The sequence below is a fragment of the Punica granatum genome, chromosome 3, assembly GCF_007655135.1.
Source record: "Punica granatum isolate Tunisia-2019 chromosome 3, ASM765513v2, whole genome shotgun sequence".
Classification (NCBI taxonomy): domain Eukaryota; kingdom Viridiplantae; phylum Streptophyta; class Magnoliopsida; order Myrtales; family Lythraceae; genus Punica; species Punica granatum.
The window spans coordinates 32155492-32171190 of NC_045129.1; the positions used below are offsets into that span (position 1 = coordinate 32155492).

Below are 15699 nucleotides of genomic sequence, written 5' to 3' on the forward strand. Positions count from 1 at the left end.
TTCCATGAATTCTGGATATATGCCCTTATTATTTATATGTATTGATATATAATTATGTATTCTTGAAAAATTTAAAGTCTTCTCAATAATTTACAATAACTCATCAAGATACGAGATATTTTTCCCAATTCAACGTTCTAAATATTCTATAAATAGTGGACATGAAAATTCATTTTACACATATCTTCTATTTGCTTAATCTTTTCCAACACCTTTATCCTTACACAAGACTCTCTAAGGTTGATATATATATATATGTATGTATATGTTGTTAGTATTTTCATAAGACTAGTATTTTTTATATATTGTTAGTATTTTTATAAGAATAAAATAAGTGTTATTTATCATCTTTCGCTCATAATTTGTAGCAATAAATCCACTCGGTATGTATGTATATATTTTTTATTTTCATTATATATGTTGGTTATCTTCATTTAGTTTTTAAAATTGACAAAATATTAGCTCGTAATGCACAAATCATGTGCCGAGAGTTAGCAAATGGAGCTCTCACGTCTCGCTCTTTGGCCTTTTATATATTGTAATAGATTGGCAAAGAATTTCTCTCTATAATGACTAATTATAATATTACAAAACTGGAATTAACCTTAAAAGTTTTCCTATTTGGGGCTCTCTAAATTTTTCAACTTTTTATTATTTCATTTTTAATAAAATTATGAATTCAAATTATTACATAGAAAATCGTGAAAAACATCGAAAATATTTCTTGAAAAATAAGAAATTTATCTAACTCATGAATAAATATTGAATACTTTATTGTAAAGCAAAAAGTCTTCTCGATAAATTAAACATTTCTTGATGTATAAATTGCGTGTGACACCGTAAGCATGCACCTACTTATGGTACTTAATTATTACATAAAAATTGCAAATAAATATTATAATTGGTCTTGAGAGATAAAAAAAATTTCTCAATACATGAATAAATCATTAATTTTAAAAAGTTTTCTCTATAAATTAGATAGTTTTTCAATTAATCAATTTTCTTCACACCAGCATAAGGCGCGGGATGCACCTAGTATGCAAACAAAAAACCGAGAAAATCCACATAACTTAAATCAATAGATACATGACTCTTTTATGAATTTATTATATTTTTCACTTAAAAGGTCATACAACGATGAGTTAAGGGTTGTCAAATAAAGATTTTCACTTGAAAGGTTACGCAATGATGAGCTAAGATTTTTCTCATGTTCTATTTATAGGACATGGAATCATTAAATTTTGAAAAAAAAATCATACTTTGAGAAGGACCTTTAAGTTATTGAGAGAATTTTTAATTTTTCAAAAATCTTTTAATTATATTCCTAAATACAAATAATATAGATGAAGTATCTAAAATACATTGAGCATATGCATACAAAACCCGACAAAATCCATTTAACTTAAATCAATAGGTACATGAATCTTTTATGAATTTATTAGATTTTTAACTTGAAATGTCATACAACGATGAGTTAAAGGTTGTCAACTATTTCACTTGAAAAGTCATGCAATGATGAGCAAAGAATTTTCTTGTGTTCTATCTATATAACACCTAATCATTAAATTTCGAAAAAAAATCCATATTTCGACAAGAACCTTTAAATTGTCGAGAGAATTTTTAATTTTTCGAAAAGATTTTTTAATTATCCCAATATACAAATACTATAGATGAAGTATCTAAAATACATTGAACATATGCATACAAAAACCGACATAATCCATTTAACTTAATCAATAGGGCTTATTCCATTCCATCAGTAAAAAAGTTCCTTGATGGTCAAACAAATTAATTGATGAATTAGAACAACAAGAAGGAAGAGAAAATGAAGAAAATGTCGCAAAGGATCACGATATTCGTTCAAGAAAAGCCAAACGCGTAGTAATTTTTACTGATAAGCAAAAAAATACTGATACTGAATGCTCAAATACTAATGACCCTGATTGAATAGAGGAAGTGGCTTTGGTACATTATTCGTAACAATCAGATTTTCACCGAGACATAATCAAAGGATCCATGCGTGCTCAAGGACGTCAAACTGTTACCTAGGACCTGGTTCAAGCAAATGAGCATTTCCCTCTTTTTTTTTGGACAGAAAAGACAAACCCCTTTTTTCTTTTAATATTTCCCAAACTAGTGAAAGTCATTTTTAAAAACCTAGATGGATGAAAAAACAAAAAAATTAAAAATTTCAGATTATACAGAGAAAAAAGAGAAAAGAAAGTGAGAAAAAAAGGACAAAAAAGAGAGATATACAAAAGAGAAGAGAAAGCACGAATAGAAATAGCAGAAGCCTGGGATAGCAATCTATTTGCTCAAATAATAAGAGGTTCGATATTAGTAGACCAATAATTTCTTAGAAAATATATTATATTACCTTCATTGATAATAGCAAAAATATAGTCTGTATGTTATTATTTCGATTTCCTGAATGGTCCGAAGACTTAAAAGATTTGAATAAAGAAATGCATGTTAAATGCACCTATAATGGTGTTCAATTATGAGAAACAACATTTCCAAAAAATTGATTGACAGACGGTATTCATAACAAGGATTCTATTTCATTTTTGTCTTAAACCTTGGCATAGTTCTAACCTACGATCCCCTCAAAAAAATCTGTTGAAACTAAAATAAAAATAAAAATAAAGGACGAAAAAATGATTTTTGTTTTTTAACAGTTTGGGGAATGGATTATTACCTTTCCTTTTGGTTCTCTTCAAAAAACGAGGTTCATTTTTTGAACCCATTTTTAAAGAACTAAAAAAATATAAAATTGCAAAAAAAAGTATTTTCTAAAGAAGAAATTTTTTTCTAAACATCACAAAAGAAACAAAAAAAATGGGTAATCAAAAGAATTCTGTTAGATTTTTCACTTAAAAGGTCATACTACGATGAGAAAAGGGTTGTCAAATAGAAATTCTCACTTGAAAAGTCATCTAATGATGAGGTAAGATTTTTCGGCTACTTCTTCAGTGCGTATTTTTTGTTTTTCACACCATACATAATTAATTTGGGCCATTAGATTCCTCTCAATCTAATCTGGACTATCCATTTCTATAAGTTTTAAAATTTCAAAAACACCCTTGAAAAATCACGATCTGGTCCTTTTGTTATATAAAATGTGATACGATCTTGGATAACGGAGTGTTCTGGAATGGAGCTGTTCATCATATCACCCGTCAAGGTCCTCCCTTTTACTTTGATGTCGACAAGGAACAACTCGGGGCAATTCCAATAATTCTCATCTCACGGAATTGTGGAACCAGGAGGTTCAGGTACTATGGATAGTATAATGGGCAACTGCACTTCTTCAAAATCTATGTCTCTCAGATGACCCGATTTAAGACATTCGAGATGGCAAGGGATTACTCCCAATGGTTTATGAAGTGCGAGGTCGAGCTTGACTCTAGTGTAAAAGAATTCCCTAAGATTGTTCGACATTATGTTAATTCGGGGGAGATGAAATACTATTATGCCTTTGTCATGCTTCTTCTTGTGAGGGAAGAAGACAATAAGGACTCTTCAATGTTAATTTGTAACACTATTGAATGTTTGTGGGATGAAAATAAAGTAAATAATGAAAATACTTTAAAAAGATTATCTAAAATGAACGGTTCATATTAAATGAGGAGATCTAAGCACTCATATTGATTTTGTACGATGTGGAAAGATGCACCGTAAAATTTGGGAGATTTTCCAAATGGATCCCTTATGTCGCACTTCAGCTTTTACATATTATAATTGATAATACAAACATTACAATTTTTTTATTATGGTTTTCTGCTAAGGTGACAATAAAACCTGTTTGACAAAATAATTCTTCCTTAAAGTATACATCTTTAAGTATATATTATATCTTCCCCGAATCTCTAATTTAAGCAGTAAAATCAATTTACCAAGATTTACTTATAAATACTCTTTTTTTCAAAACATATTCATCGTTCACATCCTTTGCTCTTATTATATTAATAACAGAAAAGCTACATGCTAACCCTTTCGAATTCAGTCGATAATGAGGGTAGTTGGCTTGAAGTTGGTCTGACAGAGAGCGAGAAAGAGTAAAATTATTTTGGTCACGAAGACCAGCTTTTGCCCTCACTCAGCTAAATTAATCTTGACTTTATTTATTTATTTATTTCAAGATTTTGGTTTAAATCCTTTGAGCTTACTTTGAAGGGGATAAGGGACAATCTAAATTAGCTTTCGAATTCGGTGAGTGTTTCGAAGGCGGAAAGAGAGAGATCCATGAAGGCCTATGGCAGAGAAAAGTTTGAAATAACTCAATGATGTAATTACTCTCTTTTTTTCGGTAAATAAAATTGTGGGAGACATTACTCTCGTAATTTTAAGAGATTTAATAATAAAGATTATTCTCCTTCTCAATAAGTGCGTTTCTTGATATTCAAACTTGTATTCTCCTCCTTCAAAGGGTTAAAACTGCTTATTACTCAACCAACACTTTATTGATTGTAATTAATTCTACTATCAATATATGATTGGGACTTAAATCCTCATTAAAGTAACTATGAGACCTTTTTAGTATATCTTAATTTAGTCATTCTCCTTTAATTTCTCATAGTCATAATTGCTGAAATAAAAGTGTTGTAATGTTTCTTCGTAATTATATGAACTAGACGAAAATCTCAAGCATACGCACCAGATAGAATAGTTATTTATATTCAAAAAAGTTTGACCAATTTTCTAATAACCTTATAAGTAACATAAAATGACGATTGCCTCCTTAGTAAATGTTCGTATGTAGCCACATAAAAATTTCGCATGTGACCATCTTAGTAGAGTTTCGTTACTTAAAAAATTAGTTGTTTAATTTTTTTTATTTTGTTAAAACATATTTGATTAAAATTTATCTCTTATAAATCATATTTTGATTAAATATTTTACTTATTTTCTTACAAGTTGAATTTTTGCATTTTCAATAAAATTGAAGATCCTACAACTTGTAGGATTACAACTCTTGTCTTGATTTTGTGAAGATGATGAGGGCATGTAATGCACGAATAGTGTGATATTTTTTAGACTATGTAATATCTAGTCTTTTTTTTTCATAGCTGAAAGACCTTTTAGAATTCCATGAGTGATGCGGTACGATAAAAAGTTGTCGTTTGTTGCTTTGTGATTTGTGAGAAGTTCAAATGTCACTCAATGACGGACTACCTTCCTTCTACGTGCCAACATTTGAGGCGTTGTGTCGGTTTTTATAATTTATATAGATGGACGTGACTCACTGATTTGATTTTGTCATAGAATTTTCCAATTCCAATATATATATCTCAAACTTCTTATATAACTAATAGTTTTATGTATTTTGAGCATTTATTACTACTATAATATTGTTAAATTAAATTTACAAAATGTTTACTAAAAATTAAAAGATCGCGGACACCCTATGACCAATTCTTTAAGTTTAAGCTATAATAGAATGGGTAAATAACCTAAAAAAACACGCACTATTCAAACATTCCCTAATCTAGTACAAAATTTAAAAATTTTCTAAAAAAACATGAAATTTCAAAATCTTCCATAATTTATCACCCCGTCTCCTTCCGTCTAAACAAAACCGTCAAATGCTGACGTGGCCGTTAACTTTTGAACACATGGCCGTTATCTTCCAAGTAAAAGCCATTAAGGCAATTGGCGGGCCTCCCCCCTCCCCAATTTCCTTTTCCCTCCAAAACCTGTTCCACTTTTCTTCATCCCTTCCTTTTCTTTTCTTTTTCTTCCAAAACTAGTTGACCATTTTTTTCTTCTTTTCTTTTTTCCTTTCTCTTTGGTTCTCTTCTCTGCTGTTTGTGTAGGTTGCTAGCTTGCTTCCCCGAGTTCAACCTGCTCCTCCCTGCAACTCTGTCCCAGCGCCGAACTCCCATGCTCATCATCTGCCTCTCCATCATCTTCACACAAGTGTGCCCTCCCGTCACCTCCATCAACTTCATTTTTTTTCTGGCCTGCCCCAGCTCTGCAACTGCGGGGGTTGCTTCCCTTCCCCTGCGGTTCTTCTTCGATTGTAGCAAAGCAACCCTCACTCTCTCTCTGGACGCCATCCTGCTACATCAGTCAACATATAACCTTGCCCATTCCCTGCCTTGAACTGAATGAGACCAGATCACAATCACCAGCCTCTCTCTCGTTCTCTCTCTCTCTATCTCTTCCTTTCTGGACACCTGCCATCACCTCTCGACCCTAAGCTTGACCATCAGCTCCTATGCATCATCAACATCAATCTCTACTGCTCTCTTCTTCTCCGGCTTCCTCCTCCAACTCCCGGGTATCAGAAGACTCTCGGCACTCATGAGCTTTTCTTTTCTCGGTCACGAGAATAGCTGGAATGTTCTCTCCTTCCCGCACTCTCAATGGCTTCTCCTGATCACTTTCTTTTCCTTCCAGATCACCATCTCTCGGATCATCCTCATCATCTCCTGCAATGAAGTTCCTCAAATGATCCCCTCATCATTAGTACATGACCTTCACGGCCACTCCCTCTCCTGATATTCATTCTCATTCTCATTTTTCCTAGGCTCAGACCAGAACTTAATGACGTTTACGTGGAGGATAACGCCCATGTGTGCAAAAGTTAACGGCCATGTCTGCATTTGACGGTTTTGTTTGGACGGAAGGAGACGGCGTGTTAGACTAGGGATATTTTGAAACTTCGTTTATTTTTAGAAAATTTTAAAGTTCAGGGAATGTTTGAACAGCATGTGCTTTTCTAGGTTATTTACCCTAATAAAATAGAATACATCTTCACTCCCTGACCTATAGAGGCGGGAGCACTTTTGCCTCACGAATTAATTCTTTAGGACATTTGCTCCCTCAACTATAATGAAAGTAAAGCATACCCCCACTGTTACAATTTTCTGTAAAATTAATGGAAAAGTTTGTATAATAAAAAAAGAAAATATTATTTAAAAATATAAAAGTAATGCGAGTTTTTTTTTTTTTACGAAACTACATGGTGCATTTAGCCTTATTGGCAAATTAAGTTACTATTATGTCAATAAGTAATTATACAACTAGAATGATAAATTAATCCTATCACAAAATTTATTGCGATCGAAAATCCAAAGTTCTCCCTTCCAATATGAACTAGTGTACCTTTCGTTCGTCGGATTATTGCCATTGGCCCGGGTTGATCTTGGAACTCTGAGGGGTTCGTGAACGGTCCTGTTCATATTCGATAGAAATCTACATGAACATCTCTTTCCAATGTAAGTTCCATGGCGTTTTTGCAAAATACCTTTTTCTTTTCGAGCAATTGTTAAATTAGAGGATTTCCCTCTTAAAATCGACATGTTTTGAAAGTCAACCCCAACCGTCAACCATCTGGTCGAAGTCCAACAGAAGGTTGAGATAACAGAGGAGAGCATGACAACAACCTCTTCGGGATCCATTAGAGCACTGATCAGAGCCCGCAACGACCCAACTCTGAAATCCCATTTACGTATCATCCACAGCTCAACTCCCCTTCGCCGATCCCACGCCGTCGCATTGAGCTCAGAGTATTTTCACAACGCCCGGCACCTGTTCGAGGAAAGTCCCGACCGAGACCCCTCCAAGAATTTCAACAGCCTGCTCTTCCAGTACTCCCGCGAAAACCAGAACTGGCAAGCTCTCAGCCTCTTCGCGTACATCCACCAGTCGGGTCTGCCTGTCGACGGTTCGACTCTATCTTGTGCGCTGAAGGTCTGCGGGGCCCTGCCCGATCAATGCGCGGGCAAACAAGTCCACTGCCGATGCATAAAGGCCGGCTTCGAGGGCGATGTCAGTGTCGGGACATCTCTCGTCGACATGTATATGAAATCCGAGCACATCGAGGATGGGACGAGAGTTTTCGAATCGATGGGGGACAAGAATGTGGTCTCCTGGACTTCGTTGCTCTCCGGGTACGCGAAGAATGGACTGACTGACCGAGCAGTGGGTTTGTTCCGTAGGATTGTGGGGGCGGGGGTCGAGCCTAATGCGTTTACTTTCACTACCGTTCTTGGAGCTCTCGTGGCTGATGGCAGTTTGGTGGCCGAAAGGGGAACTCAAGTCCATGGCATGGTGGTTAAGAACGGGCTCGAACGGGATGTGACAGTGGGTAATTCTTTGATTAACATGTACTCTAAAGTTGGGATGTTAGGATCCGCAAGAGCCATCTTTGATTCCATGGACGAGAAGAATTATGTCTCATGGAATGGCATAATCGGGGGTTATGTCTCGAGTGGATGTGATTCCGAGGCTCTTGAGATGTTCTATCAGATGAGGACAGCAGGAGTTGGCCTCACCCAAGTGACCTTTGTTTCCGTCATCAAACTGTGCGGTAACAATAGGAACTTGGCTTTGGTGAGACAGCTTCATTGTCGAGTTCTGAGAGGTGGGTTTGCTTTTGGAGATGGTGTTAGAACTGCACTCATGGTCGCCTACAGCAAGTGCAATGAGATGGATGATGCATTGACAACTTTCTCCACAATGCCTGGAACCAGAAATGTAGTTTTGTGGACAGCCCTGATTAGCGGGTACTTGCAAAATGGTGGGGCTGCCAGAGCTGTGGATTTATTCCGCCAAATGACGAGGGATGGCGTGTACCCCAACAGCTTTACTTACTCTGTGATCCTAACCGCTCACCCTTTTGTCTGTCCTTCTGCCATTCATGCTCAGGTCATTAAAACCAACTACGAGAGAACATCCACAGTGGGAACTGCACTCTTAGATGCTTATTTTAAGGAAGGGAACTCTGATGCTGCCACAGAAGTTTTTGATTCGATTGAGGAGAAGGACATAGTTTCATGGTCTGCAATTCTGGCAGGATATGCTCAGATCGGTGACAGTGCGAGAACTGTAACAGTTTTTATGAAGCTTGGAAGAGAACGGTGTATAAGACCGAACGAGTATACTTTCTCGAGTGTTATTAATGCTTGTGCAGGACCAACAGCAGGAGCTGAACAGGGGAGGCAGCTTCATGGGTGCTCGATCAAATCGGGCTTTAGCAACGCCCTTGTTGTGAGCAGCGCGCTCGTGACCATGTATGCGAAGAGAGGAAATATCGAGAATGCGAATAAGGTGTTTCGGCGGCAGAGGGAGAGGGACTCGGTCTCGTGGAATTCCATGATCTCTGGGTATGCACAGCATGGGGATGGGAAGAAGGCCCTCGAGGTCTTTGAGGAGATGAAAAGTCAGAATATAGCGATGGATTCTGTAACATTTATTGGGGTGATTTCTGCCTGTACTCATGCTGGGTTATTGGAAGAAGGGGAAAGGTACTTCAATATGATGGAAAATCACGGTATCAAACCGACGAAAGAACACTATTCATGCATGGTGGATCTGTATTCCCGAGCGGGGATGCTTGAGAAGGCAATGGAGGTGATAAGGAGCATGCCATTCCCAGCTAGTGCAACTTCATGGTTGTCCATATTGGCAGGTTGTCGGGCTGAGAGGAACCTCGAGCTGGGAAAGGTGGCTGCAGAGAGGCTTATGTCTCTCCAGCCAGATCACTCAGCTGCTTATGTCTTGCTGTCGAACATCTATGCAGCTTCAGGGGATTGGGATGAGAGACGCGAAGTGAGGAGAATGATGGAGGAGAGGAGAGTGAAGAAGGAAGCTGGCTTGAGTTGGATTGAGGTGAAGAACAAGACACATTCTTTCCTGGCAGGTGATGTTTCCCACCCTTTGGCGAGTCAGATCTATGCGAAGCTCGATGAGCTGCGGGCCCGCCTGAGGGATGCGGGGTACCGACCTGATACGAATTACGTTCTCCACGATGTCGAGGAGGAGCACAAAGAAGCGATCCTGTCGCAACACAGCGAGAGACTGGCCCTTGCTTTTGGGTTGATTTCCACATCCTCAGAGGCTCCTATACAGATAATGAAGAACCTCCGAGTGTGCAGGGACTGTCATACTGTGTTCAAGATGGTTTCAGAGATCGAAGGGAGAGAGATTGTAGTCAGAGACTCAAACAGATTCCATCACTTTAAAGGAGGGTTGTGCTCATGTGGCGATTATTGGTGAAACTTCCTAATTCCTGTTCAAAGAAGATGGTTTTTCCACGCTCAAGTATGCATGGACTTGAATATGGCAGAGTGGGACACATACTAAACTGCAAAGATGGATATACATTTCCTCAGAAAGATAGGCACGGTGAGGAAACCAATAATTATTGAAGGTGCGAGGGAGGAATTGTTCTACTGTGAGCTAAAAATTCTTACAAGTTGATGGATTATACATCGGAAAAGATTTAACAATTTGCCAAAAGAGCTCCACATTTGGTTTGGCATCTGTTAATTGCTTCTAAGTTCCTCAATTACGCGAACAGCTCCATGTCTGCTTCTGCATCAGCATCTTATCAGTAACTTGAGATGATGCAGGGCCCCTTAAGTTCGGCCATGGGTCCGGTGTATTGTAGATTGCTGATGTGAAAAGCACATTTGATCCCAAAAGACGCAGCTGAGGAACTCAGTAAGAATCTACTCTTTATGAGCCTGACTCACTTGACTCACTGATAAATCCTCTAGAATCTAACAATCATTCCTAGAGCCTGGAATTACGGCTATGGAACTGCAGCTAGCCCTTAGTTTTGTGATGTGGAGTCATTGTGACTGATACCGTGATGATTCACAGTGGAACAAAACTGGATTATAGCTTGTACTGCTGTGAGTACTGACACATTAACTAGCTATTATTCTTTTGCAAAGTATGCTCCTAACTTTGATCTGATCTCTCCATCGATCTTTGAAGAATTGTATTGTTATATTTCACAATATATATGCATATCATCTTGTTCAACTATGAAATCATTTGTTTAATTAAGAACCAAAATTCCATTTCAGATGGAGGCGGACTCTGGAGTCTCCAGTCCCCCCCGGCCTTGTCTTTCGTTACATGGTTGTCTACTGCGGAGGAGGAAGAAGGTTTCAACATCTCGGACAAGTAGGTATGGCCCCAGTAAGATGAATCTGTAAATAGCAGCCCTCCTAATATTCAAAGATCAATGATATCGGCATTCATGACATTGATCAAAAGGTGATTCTTATTCGATTAATTGCTGCAGTATATAATTGTCCTTCATCGCGGAGCTATCATCTTGTTTCTTTTGACCAAGTGATGACTGCTTGCAAAGCTTGACCAGCAAATTGATAAGATTGGAAGAACTATTCGTCTTGACTGGATGCGAAGCCTATTGATCTCATCAATTGCCTTGCCATTGATACTCGTTATATATAGCTGTCAATATTTTATCTTCCACCCGACAATACGATCTTGAAGCGAAGGATGATTTTTGTCATGGAAAACGAGAGGCACAGTTCTTGTTCTAACCGATCCTTTTCGGCCAAGCAAACAAGCTCGTGAATTGGCTAAGTTATATATAAACATCATTGGTTTTCCTTTTCCAGCCATACCTAAAAGCTCCCACAAAATGGGAATGCAGCGGAGGCTTCCCGATCGGAGCTTGAATCATGACGGTTCTTACTGGGTTTAGGCCTCACCTGGGTCCACCACCGGCCCAATTTATAGTATAAAACGGTCAAGGTCGGCCCGGACTTTCTTTTCCGGTGTGACTATTGGAACTAATCATAGTACGTTGCTCCCCTTCCATGAGATGTTCACAGTGCGATTCGCACCCAGGCTGTAAATAAGAAGCCGCCCGCCCATTGGAAATTCAGTTTCTTCAATGCTAAGCTACATGCTCGTGACTTGGTGTGGACGTATCCGATAAGCTCGAGACCTAATATGCATCCCATTTCAAGAAAAATTAGCTCAGCGGGAGTTACGTTTTTTTATTATATTAGTCAAGAACAAAAAAAAAAACAAGAAAGAAATGTCGACATGCATTCATTGATTTTTATTTTTATTATTTTTTGTAGTTTGCTCCAAAAAAAGCATATAAAAATAGCGAATAAATAATCAAATTAATTAAATTCAATTATTTTTAAACAGAAAATTGGGACGAGTTGTCGTAGCCTGAACGGGTTCCAGGGAGACACGTCCCAATTGGACGACCCGGAACGTGCCTTTTTTATTTTTATTTTTATAGAGAGAGAGATAATAAAAATTAAATTAAATTAAAATTATACACCTGTTTGGCACAAAAGAAGCGAAAGCGATATTGATTATTTCTCGCCCGAAGAGAGAGAAAGCGTAGAGAGAGAGAGAGAGAGAGAGAGAGAGAGAGAGTAGAGAGAAGGTGTGTGGAATCTTCTTCGTCCACCGGCAAAGGCCTGGGACCAGAGAATCCCCCCTCCCCCCACCCACCTCCCATAATACATCCCCCCTCCCCCTTCCCCCCACACCAATTTCTCTCTCCTCGAACGAGCTTCCCTTCCGTTTCTCTTTCCTCTCTCTCCGCTCCCTTCATCCATATCTCATCGTCTTCAGATTGGATCGATTCTGCAGCTGATTGAGACGGTAAATCTTCGTCATCTTCCCTCACCGGATGTGGATCTGTTGTTTAGATCTGTGGATCTGTTGGTTCTGATTGGGGTTGGTGGTGGTGTGGATGTGCAGGTTTTCGGTTTGTGTTGTGGTGGTCGTTGGTGATTTTTGGATCTCCGGCGGAAGAGAAATGGCGGAAGAGCACCGGTGCCAGGCCCCCAGGCTGTGCGCGAACAACTGCGGCTTCTTCGGGAGCCCCGCCACCCAGGATCTCTGCTCCAAGTGCTACCGCGACCTCCAGCTCAAGGAGCAGCACTCCTCCAACGTCAAGCTCGCCCTCAACCAGACCCTCGCCTCCTCCTCTTCCTCCGCCGTCGCCGAGGCGGCCTCTCCTTCCCCGCTCTTTTCGTCTCCGAGCGTGCCGGTCGCCGATCCGTCCCCGGTCGAGGAGAAGGTCGCGGCGGCGGCGGAGGTTCAGCCGCTGGCGAACAGGTGCTGGACGTGCAGGCGGCGGGTGGGACTGACGGGGTTCAAGTGCAGGTGCGGGATGACGTTCTGCGGGTCCCACAGGTACCCGGAGCAGCACGCCTGCGGGTTCGACTTCAAGTCCGTGGGGAGGGAGCAGATCTCCAAGGCCAATCCCGTCATCAAGGCCGAAAAGCTCGACAAGATATGAAAAACCATTTGAATTAATTTCGCCTCTTCGTGATTCGATCTCCGTCTTAGTGTGATTTGGATTGGATGTTTTCAGGGGGAAAAAAAAAAGTTCGGGGGAAGCGGACTTGTCGCCGGTCCTCCCATCGCGGCGCCGCCGGTGGCGATGGCCTCTGTTAGGTGGTGGGGCTTGCCGGCCATTAGTGTGGGTTTGCGTGGGGGGGCCGGCGTGGGTAATAGTGGGGGGGTTATTGTCATGTGTGGTGGGTTCTTGTAAATTCGACGACCTTTTTAATATTTTCCATAATTCTCGTCCTACTTTTTAAATTATTACTGAAATGATTATTATTTTTACATCTTTTTTTTTTCGTTTTTTAATGTTAATCCGAAAAGAGTAGAGCGGCAACTGGTTTAGGGGCCCGTTCCTGGTTTCCCGTAAATGAAATGGTGGAATGGGACATTTGATAAAAAGATGGCAGAAATTGGAAATTTAATTAAAAAAGTATAAAAACAAGTTGACATATTCCCGTTTTTCCTCCGTACCCTCAAAAGACAATTCGTAATCTAATCATGAGAACAAATTTACATATCTAAAATAGTAAATAAGGGCAAATGGAACTGGCAGTTTCCTTTTATGTGTAGCATTTATCGACCAGAATCGTATGGTAATATCGACTTTGTATGGTAATATTGATTGGATTAAACAAAATGGGTCATATGACCAGTATTGTATGGTAATATCGATAGAATTACATGGACTCCCCAGTGGCTGTTGGGTGCAGCTATATGGGACTGCTAATTTTAGAACTCGTATAATGAGTGTTTTTCCTTTTTTGTACGGGGAGGACCCTGTTTTTTTTTTTTTGTTTCTTTTTTTCCTTTTCTTTTTTTAGAGAAAGCACAGTGTGTTCGGTCTTATAGCTCAAATTCGATGTAATTCAACTGCTATCTTGACCGCGAGATATTTTCAATAATTTATTATAATTCTATTCAGTTAGAATACAAATATTTATCGACCACTAGGTACACTGTCGCGTGTTGCGCGGGAATTAAAGATATTACTGAAATATAATTATTTGATATATATATATGGAGAATTATTTAATTTCTAGAAATCGGATCATATTAAAAAGCTTCTAATACTTATTGAAAAATTAAAAAATAGTTTTATAAGAAACTTTAAATATTTATTTATGATTTTTAATAATATAAAATTAATTGTTATGATTGTATTAAAATTGAAATATTCGAATACATGAATTTCTTTTTGAATAAATTAAATATATGAGAAATCGAGAAGATATTTAACCATACGTTTAGGGTCAACAATTGGAATTTCACGACTCGCACTACACTCAGCCAGGGACTGAGAGTTAGCAAATGGAGTTCCCGCGCCTTATGTTTCAACTTTGATATATTATAAATAGTTTTATGTTGCTCTTTGGTCTATTGAGTTTTAAATGTCACAAACAAATTCTTCCTCTATCCTATCTCGTTGTGTGGTGTGAGAAAACACTAATAAAATTATATAATAAATGAATAAAGAGTTCTAGTAATACATGGTAATTACTAATCCATGCATCCACGGGATTATTATTATTTATATATTATGGAAAGGAGTTGAACTAAGTTAGGCTCAAGTTAGGAAGAACTATCACATTTACAAAATCTTTTATTATAATAATAGTTTGGTATTCGATGTAGAAAAGTAATAATTTGGTGCAAAAATTAAAAATTATAATAATTTTGTAATTAAATTTTGTTGCAATGTAGGGCAAATTATTGACTTTGTCCTAAACGCCGTCAAGTTTTGGTAATGTGACTCTTATGTGACTGTTGATATGGAAGTTTTTAGAACATGATTCCTGTGGGGTGGTGGCAAGTAAGGGCACCCCCAGCCCCATCTCCGATCACCTACACTTTCACTCTTTTTTTTAATTTCATCTTTTATTTTTATTCATTTTATTTGGATCTTTAAGATGATTTTTTTAATTTAATTATATTTTAATACGACATTAATAATTAATTTTAATTCCTATTTTTATTTTATTTTTATATTAATTTAAAAGATAATTTTTAACTTAATTTAATTTATTATATTTTAATTTTTAATATTCCTTTAAATTTAATTGTTGTTTACTTTGTCTCATTTTATTTTTTCTCATTTAGGATCTATAGATAATAGTCCATTTTTAAATATTTTTCCATGACCATCTAAGACTGAATTGCATTGGTTAAATCTAACTCTCATTAGTTTTAGCACTTAAAATGGACTCATCTTATAACTTCTTCGTAGTTAAGTGAAACTTCGTAACTAAGATAATATTACTTCATGGTTAAGTAATGTATATATTATCATTTTAAATGGTAATTTTTAAAAGAAAAAACAAAATTATTCTCGAGAATATGAAAATCAACTGTATTCTCCACTGGTTTTGGAAAATACTTCCGCTTTCTTTTATATATATATATATATATATATATATATATCAGATAGATAGATAGATAGATAGATATGAAATAGATAAGTTATTAATTCATAAAAGAAGGATTGTTGCTAAAGCGCCAATTGAATTCCTAAATTGAATCGTAGGATCTTGTTTAATTGATTCTTTTATCAAATGGTGACGAAATAATTTAATTGATTCTTTTTTGTCATCATGTAATTATTAAAAAAAT

The 15699-nt window shown here is 37.5% G+C and overlaps 2 protein-coding genes across 4 annotated transcripts; both read left to right on the forward strand.

Annotated features, from left to right (window-relative positions):
• Positions 1 to 7229: 7229 nt before the first annotated feature.
• Positions 7230 to 11378, forward strand: LOC116200167 (pentatricopeptide repeat-containing protein At2g27610). Of its 3 annotated transcripts, none has more exons than XM_031530904.1 (3): positions 7230 to 10646; positions 10824 to 10927; positions 11045 to 11378. In XM_031530904.1, exon 1 carries the CDS (start codon positions 7381 to 7383, stop codon positions 10003 to 10005), a length of 2625 nt encoding a protein of 874 aa, XP_031386764.1. In that variant the 5' UTR covers positions 7230 to 7380; the 3' UTR covers positions 10006 to 10646; positions 10824 to 10927; positions 11045 to 11378. The 3 variants fall into 3 exon arrangements, with proteins under 3 accessions (XP_031386764.1, XP_031386763.1, XP_031386762.1); XM_031530903.1 differs by having other exon boundaries at positions 7230 to 10452; XM_031530902.1 differs by having other exon boundaries at positions 7230 to 10452; positions 10824 to 11378.
• An 860-nt stretch (positions 11379 to 12238) lies between these two features.
• LOC116200168 (zinc finger A20 and AN1 domain-containing stress-associated protein 3-like) lies at positions 12239 to 13347 on the forward strand. Its single transcript, XM_031530905.1, has 2 exons — positions 12239 to 12399; positions 12499 to 13347. The coding sequence occupies exon 2, from the start codon at positions 12557 to 12559 to the stop codon at positions 13040 to 13042; it is 486 nt and encodes a 161-aa protein (XP_031386765.1). The 5' UTR covers positions 12239 to 12399; positions 12499 to 12556; the 3' UTR covers positions 13043 to 13347.
• The last annotated feature ends 2352 nt before the right edge of the window (positions 13348 to 15699 follow it).